The sequence below is a fragment of the Aethalodelphis obliquidens genome, unplaced genomic scaffold (assembly GCF_003676395.1).
Source record: "Aethalodelphis obliquidens isolate GAN/ISIS:26980383/991018 unplaced genomic scaffold, ASM367639v1 scaffold111, whole genome shotgun sequence".
Classification (NCBI taxonomy): Eukaryota; Metazoa; Chordata; class Mammalia; order Artiodactyla; family Delphinidae; genus Aethalodelphis; species Aethalodelphis obliquidens.
In genome coordinates, this window is record NW_020838055.1 from 2,319,749 (window position 1) to 2,332,826 (window position 13,078).

A 13,078-nucleotide genomic window follows, 5' to 3' on the forward strand; every position below is an offset into this window, starting at 1 on the left:
TTAATACACCACTAAAACTTCTTAATGAACCACAACTGTTGGAACAACTCAAAATCAAATTAAAGCAATGCAGAAACGTGAGCCATCACCAGGCCCAAAGTATCCTAATGTGTAGTCTGGATACTCATGGAGCACCAGACCCTTTCACAGGAACTGAAAGATCAAAATCATTTTCAGAATAATACTAGGACCTTACTGTCTGTTCATTACGTTGACATTTGCTCAATGGTGCAAAAGCAATTAGTATGACCCCTTAGTATGAATCAAGGCAGTGGCACCATACTGTCCTGTCATTTTATTCTTCAGTGCTGCACACTTGCAGAAGCAAAATAAGCCAACTTTACTTAAACTTTTCCTTGATGAAACAGTAAAAATTAATTTTATTGAATCTAAATATCTTAGCCCATGTGTTTTTAATCTTCAGTATTATGAAATGGGAGGTACACAAGAAGACTAAATATCAACTGTCAAAGCATGACGGCTGTCTAAAAGAAAAGCACTTGTGATTGAGTTTCAAGTTCAAGTAGCCACTCTTTTCACTGAACATCATCACTAGAATGAATTGCTACCACACCACGGTTTTACAGACACAGATATCTGGCAGACATTTTCTCAAAAATAAACAATGATTCTCAAAAATGTCACTCCAGGGACTTCCCTTCCCTGGCAGTCCAGTTGTTAAGACTTTGCCTTCCAATGCAGGGGGCATGGGTTTGATCCCTGGTCGGGGAGCTAAGATCCCACATGCCTCGCAGCCAAAAAACCAAAACATAAAACAAAGGCAGTGTTGTAACGAATTCAATAAAGACTTAAAAAAAAAAAAAGTCACTCCAAGGAAAACTGATGGTGTTTGTTGCCAATGATTAAGTGAAAATTACAATTGTGAAAAATACTTATCTGCCATGAAAGCGTGTTCTTTTTTTTTTTATTTTTTTATTTATGACTGCGTTGGGTCTTCATTGCTGCACGCGGGCTTTTCTCTGGTTGTGGCGAGTGGGGGCTACTCTTCGTTGTGGTGCGCAGCTTCTCATTGCGGTGGCTTCTCTTGTTGTGGAGCACAGGCTCTAGGCATGCAGGCTTCAGCAGTTGTGCCTCATGGGCTCTAGAGCACAGGCTCAGTAGTTGTGGCGCACGGACTTAGTTGCTCCGCGGCATTGTGGGATCTTCCCAGACCAGGGCTCGAACCCATGTCTCCTGCATTGGCAGGCAGATTCTTAACCACTGCGCCACTAGGGAAGTCCCGCTTGTTCTACTTTTTAAAAGACTTTTCTAATGAGATTGGTCACAGTATTATCAAATTAGATTTTTTTCATATTGTATCATGAACTGCATCAACATTTGGAAGATCTGCATAATTCAGTAAACCAATATTTTCCAATTTATCAATGAAAGACATTATGCAATCATACATGGATAAAAGATCCATTACTAGGGCAAGAGAGACCAATGGATTCCATGCTGCAACTAAGCTTTAAGAAACTATCAGTGGTCAAGTTTTAATGTAACACAAGCATACCTCAGAGATACTGTGGGTTCAGTTCTGGACCACTGAGATAAAGCGAATACTGCAATAAAGCAAGTCACATGGATATTTTGGTTTTCCAGCACATATAAAAGTTATGTTTACACTATACTGTTGTCTACTAAGTGTGCAATAGTATTATATATCTTAAAAAGAACACTGGGGGCTTCCCTGGTGGCACAGTGGTTGAGAGTACGCCTGCCGATGCAGGGGACACGGGTTCGTGCCCCGGTCCGGGAGGATCCCACATGCCGCAGAGCGGCTGGGCCCGTGAGCCATGGCTGCTGAGCCTGCGCGTCCGGAGCCTGTGCTCCGCAACGGGAGAGGCCACAACAGTGAGAGGCCCGCGTACCGCAAACAAGAAAAAAAAAAAGAACACTGTACCTTAATTTTAAAATACTTTGTTGCTAAAAAATGCTAACCACCACCTGAGCCTTCAGTGTGTAATCTTTTTGCAAGAGTAACATTCAAGACCACTGATCACAGATCACTGTAACAAATATAATAACAAAAAGAAAGTTTGAAATATTGTGAGGATTACCAAAATGTGACACAGAGACACAAGGTGAGCAAATACTGTTGGAAAAATGGCACCAACCAACTTGCTTAATGCAGGGTTTCCACAAACCTTCAATTTGTTTTTTAAAAAAAAAAAAAGGAGGGACATGTCTGTATCACAGAAGAATATTCATAATTACCTGAAAAGGCCATTAAGATACTTCTCCTGCTTCCAACTACATATCCAGGTGATACCAGACTTTCCTAATATACTTAAACTAAAACAACATACCTGGTAGAAAAGCAAATATGAAAATCCAGCTGTATTCTAGTAAGCCAAACATTACAGATTTGCTAAAATATATAAATGCTACACTTCTCACTAATATCTTTTTTCAAAAGATATTTTTCATAAAAATGTTAATTATGTAACTCAAAAGGGGTTCACTGTTATTTTAAGTGAATTAAATATTTTTCTCAGTTTTAATTTTTAGTTTAAAAAATACTGATTAAAAATATATATATACTGATAAAGTCACATAAATTAAAACTCTCTGGAGTCCTCAATAAAAATTTTGAGAGTACAAGTGCTTCTTGAGCCCAGAAAGTTTGAGAACTGCTGCCCTAGCCTAATCTTTTATTTGATACTTGATTTCTGAATTGCATATTTTATACGATATACAAGTTTCGATCAGATGCAGTACTCCAGTGAAAGGGAGTGCTCTTCCTCCATAAATTCACTGCTCTAATGTTACAGTTATAATTGGTGTAGATGCTGCCAGTAATTACCAGGAGCAATCATCAACTTCTTCCAGGTTGAACCCACTATTGAAACTAGAAAGCCATGTATTTGTTTTCCCAGGATCACACGCAGTACTAGGTGTTTATGAGACCCATTTGATCAGTGAGATAGAAAGGAAACACTGATGAGGGGCTTCTGGGAAAGCTTTTCCTCACAAGAGCCCAGGAAGAGAAGTCCCCAGGTACCTTTTCCAATTCTCTTTCTGTTTTAAATAGGGATGAGAAGTCTGGAACTACCAGTCTTCCTGTGACCAGAACACAAAGAGACAGAATGTGGACAGCTACGAAAGGCAGAACAAAACAACAGAAAAACTAGGGACCTGATGATATAATTGAACAGTGGAAAGAATCTTGGAATTGCCAATCTGAAGAAATCTAGTTGAACAAAAAACCAAAGTTCTTTTGGTTTAATGTATTGCTCGTCAGATTTTCTGTTCCATGTAGGCAAAAGCATTCCTAACATATTTAACAATAAACTTCCTCATTTGGTCCTAATTCAGCTCCCACACATACTATCCACAAATACTAAGTAGTGTCATGAAGTCTCCATTTTACCCCAACAATTGTTGTTCTACAACTAAAGACAAATAGTCCTTCTTCGGAACTGGTTGATAAATATGAAACCAAATACTCTCTTTTTCCTACCCTTCAAAGTAGAAATAATCCTGAGATCTAGTTCTGTAAGAATTTGCAAGAATCTCTAAAGACAACGAAATTAAAAAAGCATTCAATATGCTGACTGACAGAGACACGATGCATAATCATGGGCTTATCACAGTCTTCTGCTTTCATAATCAAGATAATTTTTTCAATGGCAGGTATCTTCATCCACTTTTCAGAAATCCTTTTGGAAAATACGGAGGTTGTACACTCAATTGCATACAAGCACTAGGGAACTAATCTACAATGACTGAGGAGGGCTAAGTTAAGAAAATTTGGACTATGAAGAAATGCCCCATTTCAAAGGAACATCTGCTACCCAAGGCCAGCCAGCTAATTATTGCTATCTGAGAATAAGGGCCCGGAGTTGGCAGATCTTCTAATTTTGGAGGAAGAGTTAGATGTCTAGATTGCTTTGGAAAATCTGCAATATTTAATTGTTGGCAACAGATTTAAAACAAAAAGAACCCAACCTGAGCCAAAATAATACATATCCAGGCTTGATCTCCCCTACTGACAGCTAGCACATCAACTCCAGTGTGATATTTAAACTGCAACAGCCCAAGAAAATGCTATTAAAACTCATTACATGGATTGAAAATTTTCAGGATAAATTCCAAAGGTATATTTAAAATGCTAGTCACAGAAAGTTAGCACCCATCTCATATGAATAAAGGGGCTTCATCACTAATCTGCTTACCTCCAGCAGTAGAAGTGTCTCCTGTTCAGTCCATTCTCTTCCAGCACTAGCACCTTTACTCTAAAGATAAAAATTCAGAAATTATTTACTCATTCCTAAAGGTTGAATGGAGCTCATCAGGATTCCCTTCTAAGTTCTGCAGACCGTTTTCTGCAATCCACCAAAGTAAGTCCCTGAGTAACAAGAATAAAACACATAAGGAACCAAAACTCCCAACAGAAAGGCTGGCTTATTTCAAAGATTTCTTGCTATCTACCAAGGAGTCATGGACTACTTAGACATTAGACATGGATTACTTAGACCACTTATTTCTATTATTTATAAGAAAACCAAGTCTGTGTTGTGTAAAACCAAATCAACTGACTCATATTTCTTGATTTGCAGATTCTACTCCATTCATGAAGAGGACTGGCTGTGTAGTATACTTGATATTATTCTTTAGCCGCATATGTTACTAATTCAAAATACACATTCTAACATATTATCCCTTCTCTGAAAATTCTACTTTGGGAGATTACAATTTAAGAAATGAAAACTTCTATAGTCCATGATTCCTTTGTGTCAATAAAGTTTCTCAGTTCATTTGACTCAACCTTTCTGCACGACTGTGCTATACACTGCAGGTAAAAATTATGATTTATTAGGTCTCCATAATATTCAATCCATATCATTATGAAATATTTGTTCATTTGCAAAAAATGTACTAAAAATAACTAGTCTTGGGCTTCCCTGGTGGCGCAGTGGTTGAGAGTCCGCCTGCCGATGCAGGGGACACAGGTTCGTGCCCTGGTCCGGGAAGATCCCACATGCCGCAGAGCGACTGGGCCCATAAGCCATGGCCGCTGAGCCTGTGCGTCCAAAGCCTGTGCTCCGCAACAGGAGAGGCCACAACAGTGAGAGGCCCACGTACCGCAAAATAAATAAATAAATAAATAAATAGAAATAACTAGTCTTTAAATACAGAATAAGAAGAGGAATCTAAGAATTGCAGGATTAAAAGTCTAAAGTATGCCTTTGTGAGGAAGAAAAGATGTATGTAGCTTTAACTCCCAATACACTGCTCAGACTCCTTGAGGATTACTTTAAGAGAACCAAAGGCTACTCTTTTTTATTTTGTTTTTGGCAGCATGTGGGATCTTAGTTCCCTGACCAGGAACCCAGGCCCTTGGCAGTGAGAGCTAACCACTGGACCGCCAGGGAATTCCCCCAAAGGCTACTCTTAATGAACAAACATCAGAAGTGACCATCAATCAGATATGGAGCCCTGAGTGGAACAACATTCATCAATATTTCATCTAATTTCTGAAAAAGAAGACCCAAATATAGGGCAGATCTGTATAACCTAGACATGAATGGCATTTACTGGGTAGGTCCACAGCAACCATTTCCCCACTTCTCATCCACAAAGCATAGAAAGGATTTTCCCCATTCCTACTGGCTTAAGTCAGTTAATGTTTCTCCTCTTGATTACAACTTGAGTAACTTCATCAGGGCCAGGGTTTCTACATGACTTTAGAATTTCTTTCTTTTGTATTTATTGAGGTAAAATATATGTATAACAAAATACACAAATCTTATGTGTACAGTGTGACTACAATTCTACTTATAATACCCATGTAACAACACTCAAATCAATACTGAAAAGCACCCCCCCTTAACCTCCAGTTGTTAACAAACCACAAAAGTATTGATACACACTATTCTGAATTCTACAATCGTAGGCTAGTTTCTGTGGATCTGAATTTTATAATAACAAAACCATTCAGTATGTAGTTTATGGGTCTGGTTTCTTGTCCAATATTATGGTAAGCAGATTCAACCTCACTGTTATATGAAGAAGTGAAACATTTCATCTCTGTATAGCATTACATTGTTTGAATAAACCACAATTTACCCATTATATTATTTACAGTTTTTGACTATCCTGGATAAGGCTGCTATGGATGTTCTCGCACATTCTTTTATAAACCCATTTATCTGGTCTATATAGCCAGAAGTTGGATAATTGGGTACATACATGTTTAGCTACAATCGTGTTCTCTACACTTTTACTTTCTGGAAGAACTTATGTAGATTGGTATTATTTCTTCCTTATGTGCCTGGTACAAATTCATCAGCAGAATCATCTGGGCATAGAGTTTTGTTTTTAGGAAGACGTTTAACTACATATAGATATTGTATAACAGTGTATAAATTATACACTTGAATAAGGTGGTTCAAGTATATAATTTCTAGTGGCTGCTCTAAAAAATTATCACAAACTTGGTGGCTTAAAATAACAAAAATTTATCCTCTCACAGCTCAGGAGGATAGAAGTTCAAAATCATTATGACTGAACCAAAATCAAGGTGTTAGCAAGGCAATGCTCCCTCTGGAAGCTCTAGGGGAGAATAAATTCTTTGTCTTTCCTTCTTCTGGTGGCTGCCCCAGAATTCTTTGGTTTGTAGCCACCTCATTCCAGTATCTGCATCCAAGATCACATAGATTTTACAGCCTCCTCCTGTATGTAAAATCTCTATACTTTTCTCTTATAAGGACAAACGTGATGGTACTCAGAGCCCACCAGAATAATACGGGATTATCTCATCTTAAAAATCTTTAACTTAATCACATCTGCAAAGGATCTTTTTCCATATAAGGTAATATTTACAAGTTACAGATATGAGGACCTGATTTCTTTGGAGGACATTATTTTTAACCTAATATGTCAAGTTATCTCTATCCTGGGAAGACTTTTATATCTTCGTTTTTCAAAAAAATATATTTATTTATTTGGTTACACTGGGTCTTAGTTGTGGCAGGTGGGCTCCTTAGTAGTGGCTTGCAGGCTCCTAAGTTGCAGCACGCAGGCTCCTTAGTTGTGGCATGCGAACTCTTGGCTGCAGCATGCATGTGTGATCCAGTTCCCTGACCAGGGATTGAAGGTGGGCCCCCTGCATTGGGAACACAGAGTCTTAACCACTGCACCACCAGGGAAGTCCCAACTTTTATATTTTGTTGCTTTCAAGGGATTTGCCCATTTCATCAAAGTGTCAAATATATTACCACGAAGTTGTTAAGCATATTCTTTATTGCCTTTATATATAAGTAGAATCAACAGTGATGTACTCTTTCATTCCTGATCAGGGATTTGTGTTTTCTCTTTTCTTCTTGATCACTCTTGGCTAGAGGTTTATCAAATTTATCGATCTCTTCAAATAACCATCTTCTTATTTTATTAATCTTCTCTATTGTTTTCCTAATTTTGGTTTCTAGTTTAATTTTGCTGTGGTGAATCAACCACATTCATTCCATATGTATAAAATCATACAACCACACTGTATAATTTCAATCATTTAAAACTTATGATACTAATTTTATTGCTCAGAATTGTGTACATTTTGTTGAGTATTCCCCGTGAATTTTATTATTATTATTATTTTTTTACTTTTTGGCTGCACTGCGTGGCATGTGGGATCTTAGTTCCCTGACCAGGGATCGAACCCACGCCCCCTCCAGTGGAAGCGTGGAGTCTTAACCACTGAACCACCAGGGAAGTCCCCCCAAGAACTTTAAAACAATGTGTTTCTGCTATTTTGCAGAATCTTCTATGAATACCAATAGACCTTATTGGTTGATAGTGGTGATGTAGGTCTTTTATACTCTTGCTGACTTTCTATTTGTTCTATCAATTACCGAGAAAGGATCATTGAAATCTCCAACTATACTTGAGTGTCTGCCTATTACTCCTTTCTGTTCTGTCAGTTTTTGCTTTATATGTACTTTGAAGGTCTTTAATTAGGTACATATGTATTTAGGATGATTGCGTCCTCTTGATTAATCAATCCCCTTATCATTATGAAACACCTCTACTTCTGGTAAAATAAGTTGTTCTGATGTCTACTACTTTTATAAATATTAACATGGTGATTCTGGCTTCCTTTTGTTTAGAAGGTATGTCTTTTCCCACTCATTTTCTTTTAGTCTGTGTCTTTGTATTTAAAGTGGGTTTCTTGTAGACAATACATGTTTGTTCTTGATTTTTTTAAACCAATTTGACAATCTCTGCTGCTAAATTGGAATATTAAAACCATTAATGTTCAATTCTATACTACTATCCCTGTGGTCAGATGTAAATCTTCCATCTTGCTATTTTCTATTCTTCCCATCTGTTCCTTGTTTCCTTCCCTCTTGTGGAGTAACATTTTTGTGAAGTATTATTGTTTTTATTCCATTATTGGCTTATTAGTTATGCATCTTTAAATAGTTAATCTAAGATTTACAATATCCATCTCTAAACTGTCACAGTGTACTCTCAAATAATATTTTAGCACTGTCACATATAGTGTAAGAACTTTAATACAGTATACTTCCAATTCCTTTTCCTGTCCTTTTAGTGATGTTTGGTCTTCAATATCAATATGCTGTGAACCTAAATACATATTGTTATTTTTGGTTTAAACAGTATTATCCTTTTAAACAATTAAAAATAAAAGGGAAATGTCTTTAATACTGACCCATATGTTGACCTCTTCTGGCACCCTTTATTCTTCCATGCAGATCCAGTCCCCTCCCAAAATGCTTTATCAAATTATTAGTTTACCCTATAATCAATCCTTCTCAACAATTTCAGAACTTTACAACAGTTTAACTCAATTTATTCTTCTTCTGCCTTTCTGCTATTTTTGTCATTTCTACATGTTACAAACCTCCTAAAATGTTCGTTGTTTAAAAAGTCTACATTCCTTTATATTTAACTACTTATTTACACTTCTCCATGCTCTTTATTCCTTCTCTAGCATCATGTACTTCCATTTGGAATCATTACCCTTCATCCTGAAGAACTTCCTTTAGTGTCCTTACATTGTGAACTAGTGATAACTGCTCTACCTTTTGAATGTCTATGAACGCCTTTATTGCACTTTATATTTTGAAAGGTATTTCTACTAGATACAGAATTTCAGTGACAATTTTCCTTTCAGCATTTAAAAATATTATTAAACTGTCCACTGGTTTCTATCATTTCTGTTGAAAAGTCAGACATCAGCTTTATCATTGTGCCTCTGAATCTAATGTGTCCTTCCCCAACCCCCCTGCTCCTTGGCTGATTTAAGATGTTAGCTTTAAGAGTTTAAGCTCCAGGACTTCCCTGGTGGTGCAGTGGTTAAGAATCCACCTGCCAATGCAGGGGACACGGGTTTGAGCCCTGGTCCGGGAAGATCCCACATGCCGCAGAGCAACTAAGTCCGTGTGCCACAACTACTGAGCCTCTGCTCTAGAGCCGCGAGCCACAACTACTGAGCCCATGTGCCACAACTACTGAAGCCCATGTGCCTACAGCCTGTGCTCCGCAACAAGAGAAGCTACCACAATGAGAAGCCCATGCACCGCAGCAAAAAGTAGCCCCCGCTCACGTCAACTAGAGAAAGCCTGCCCGCAGCAATGAAGACCCAACGCACCCAAAAATAAATTTAAAAAAAAAAAAAGAGGTTAAGCACCATTTGCCTGAGTATGGTTTTCTCTATATCCAAACTTGGATATGTTCAGTCTCTCTTATTCTGTGAGTTGATAACTTTTCATTAGTTATGGAAAATTTTTAGGCCTTACATCTTCAAGTATTGCTTCTGTACCATTCTTTCTCTTCTCATAGGTCTCTAATGATAAATATTAATTCTTTTGACTGTATCTCATGTGTCTCTGTACTCTTTTCTCTTTGTCCTGTCCCCCCAACTTCAACCAATTTCTTTTCCTCTTGCTGTTTCAGTTTCAATGTATCTATTAACCTGAGTTCACTAATCCTGTCTTCTGCTGTGTCCAGCCTGCTGTTAAACCTATCCAATGGGTTAATTTCAGTATATTTTCAATTGTTCAACAGGTATTTGATTCTTTTTATATATTCCCATTCTCTGTTGAAATTCTCCATTTTCCCCCTCATTTTAACACATTAATCATAGTTATTTTTAAATACCTATCCTCTAACCATACTAAGAAAAGGTAAGATACGTGACTTTTATAAAATGTCATCAGATTTAAGTAGAAAGCACCTCCTTACCTTACAGAAAGTAAAACAAGTTTCTTACGGAAAATGATGCTTCTTAGAAGGAAGAAGGACAAAGAGCACATGCTAGCTTGTAGTCCATATGTCCCTATAGAAAAATCCTTACCTTTGCTAAGGTTTTCTTGGAGTAAATGTCAGTACGAAGACCAAAGTTCTGCAAATCAATTGGTTTTTCCTTGTTCTTCTCAGGAAAATTTAACATCTGCTGAGCAGCAGGAACCTATGAGTCAAATAAATGATAAATGGCTGTATTAACCTCTACAAAGTAAACGGGACAGAGGCTTTTAAGGATGTTTAATATCGGCACTTAAACCACTAGAGATTCTACAAAAAAATAAATACCTACACCTTACACTACACTTCTAACAAAAATTCAACATGTAAGAAACATTTTTTTTTTTTTGCCTAAGTCACAGAGAATATAGACAAGTCTTCTTTAATATTTCATAGTGGAGGGCAATTTATAGGTTAGATTCATGTTATTCCAACTGAATGGTATACATAATCCGATTGACATAATAATCTTTTCAAGGGACTTCCCTGGTGGCGCACTGGTTAAGAATCCACCTGCCAATGCAGAGGACACGGGTTAGAGCCCTGGTCTGGGAAGATCTCACATGCCGCGGAGCAACTAAGCCCGTGCATCACAACTACTGAGCCTGTGCTCTAGAGCCCGTTAGCCACAACTACTGAAGCCTGCGTGCCTAGAGCCTGTGCTGCGCAACAAGGGAAGCCAACGCTCCGCAACAAAGAGTAGCCCCTGCTCACTGCAACTAGAGAAAGCCAGAGCACAGCAAAAAAGATCCAACGTGGCCAAAAATAAATAAATTAAATAAATTTTAAAAAATTATATAGAAGAGATTAAAAGAGAAAAAAAGAACGTGTGCATAGATGTCCACTTTACAAATGTTAGGAAGGGGAAGTTCTAAACAATTTAACACATTTATACAGTCTGCTTCTTTATTAGTGTCTTCGATGGCAGAAGTGATAAAGGAGCCATGAGTTATGAAAGCAAATCTCTAAGAGGATAAAGCATAGACTCTTGGCATTAATGGGAGAGCATTATCTTAAACAACTAAATATTCTTATGGACTCAAACATTTACAACATACAAAACCAAACAAACATAACCTATCAGCTAAGAAACAGCACTATTATATGACTATAATAGTAATTCCTGAATATAAATGCAAGAAGTGGTTGTCTATTACCACCCAGACCTGAAAAAAAGGCTGCACTAATTTACCTGAGGTGATCGAAGATGTAGAGGTACAAGCCCAGAGGGGGTATCAGCTAATACATTGAAATGAGGAGTCGGAGGAGGTCCCATTGCCATGGGTCGACTTTCTGGATCCACTTGGTAATTAACAAGCCCCCACTGCTCTAAAAAGGCATGAACCCTGAAGAATAAAGCTCTTAAAGTTAAAATCTAGAGAATGTACCTCATCATCTTCATAAGCATCATTACATTTCATTAAAAAACAAACGAAAAAAAACCCTAAGTAAACGTGTTCTCTTGTAGGCTATGAACCATCACAAAGTAACTGACAATTTTGGTTTGAGGGACAATTTCTACAAACTCAAAATAATGTTGAACATAGCACCCCCAAACCTAGTATAAAGCCTAATCATTTCAATCACAGAAACGAGGGAACAAATGCTCATGTAGGTCCATGGTGAAAGAGCTCACACATAAACCAAACTCACAGGAGGAGACCTACATTTTGTTTTTTTCTTTACAGAGATTTAGGGCACAGAGCTTATCCATTCCCCACCCTAACCCACTCTCCATCTACGGTCAGTTTATGATTAGACCATACAATAAAAGATGTAAAATGTAAAAATTAAAAAAACAAAAAGATGCTTTAGGTATTTTATTAACCAAGAAAACATCCAGTTTAGTCAACCTAACATTAGCAATGTATCAGTAACCACCTGCAGTGAAATATCTGAGAAAAAGTCAAGACATCCTTACCTCATCACAGCACATACATCTCCAGTCAAGTTCCTCCGACAAGCAGTGCTGGTTAAATATTCCTGGGGATTTAGGCGGTATGTGTCGATCATAAAATTTCGATATGCCAAGTATCTAAAAAGTAATGGCAAAATTCATAAGGTGAACACACATCCTTTCAAAAACAGTAACTCATAGAGCCAAACAGTTCCATATTCCTCAACCAAATACAACAAAAAGTTAAGACAACAGTCCAATAAACAATAGTGATAATGTACTGAGTATTTACAGTCATAAGTGTAACTCAGAGTAAGAATCCCTAAAATGCAAAACAACTGTCTACTAACATATAATAAGCACAATAGAGTAATCTGATGAAGATAGTGTGAAGTAAAATAAGTACAACCTTGGTCACAGAGGTCAATCAATAATCCTTAGTTGCCTGCAAAATTTGCAAGTAACACTTGGTTACACAGGCTGTCTCCCTAACTACACTACTATATACCTAGCATTTACTGTGTGTCAGCCATAGGTCTAAGCACTTTCTGTGTAGTAATGCATTTAATCCTCACAATCTCTGTATAAGGTAGGATCTATTATTATTCTATTTATAGATGAGGGTTAAAGAATTTGTTCTATGGGACTTCCCGGTCGGTCAAGTGGTTAAGACTCTGTACTTCCAACACAAGCGGCGCAGGTTTGATCCCTGGTCAGGGAGCTAAGATCCCACATGCCATGAGGCACAGTGGCCAAGAAAATTACAAACAAAATGCACACACACACACTCACACACAACTAGAACAGGGAGCTAAGATCCCACATCTCGTGAGGCACAGTGGCCAAGAAAATTACAAACAGAACACACACACACACACACACACACACACACACACACACACACACACA

The 13,078-nt window shown here is 37.7% G+C and overlaps 1 protein-coding gene across 3 annotated transcripts in view; it reads right to left on the reverse strand.

Annotated features, from left to right (window-relative positions):
* Nucleotides 1–13,078, reverse strand: part of SMARCC1 (SWI/SNF related BAF chromatin remodeling complex subunit C1) — a 180,349-nt gene that overhangs the window by 75,496 nt on the left and 91,775 nt on the right. For all 3 annotated transcript variants that reach the window (XM_027097002.1, XM_027097001.1, XM_027097003.1), the window contains exons 16-19: nucleotides 12,194–12,307; nucleotides 11,465–11,618; nucleotides 10,325–10,438; nucleotides 4,182–4,241 (exon numbers count right to left, since the gene is read on the reverse strand). In XM_027097002.1, coding sequence (XP_026952803.1) covers nucleotides 4,182–4,241; nucleotides 10,325–10,438; nucleotides 11,465–11,618; nucleotides 12,194–12,307 — 442 coding nt within the window. The remainder of the gene's footprint in view (nucleotides 1–4,181; nucleotides 4,242–10,324; nucleotides 10,439–11,464; nucleotides 11,619–12,193; nucleotides 12,308–13,078) is intronic.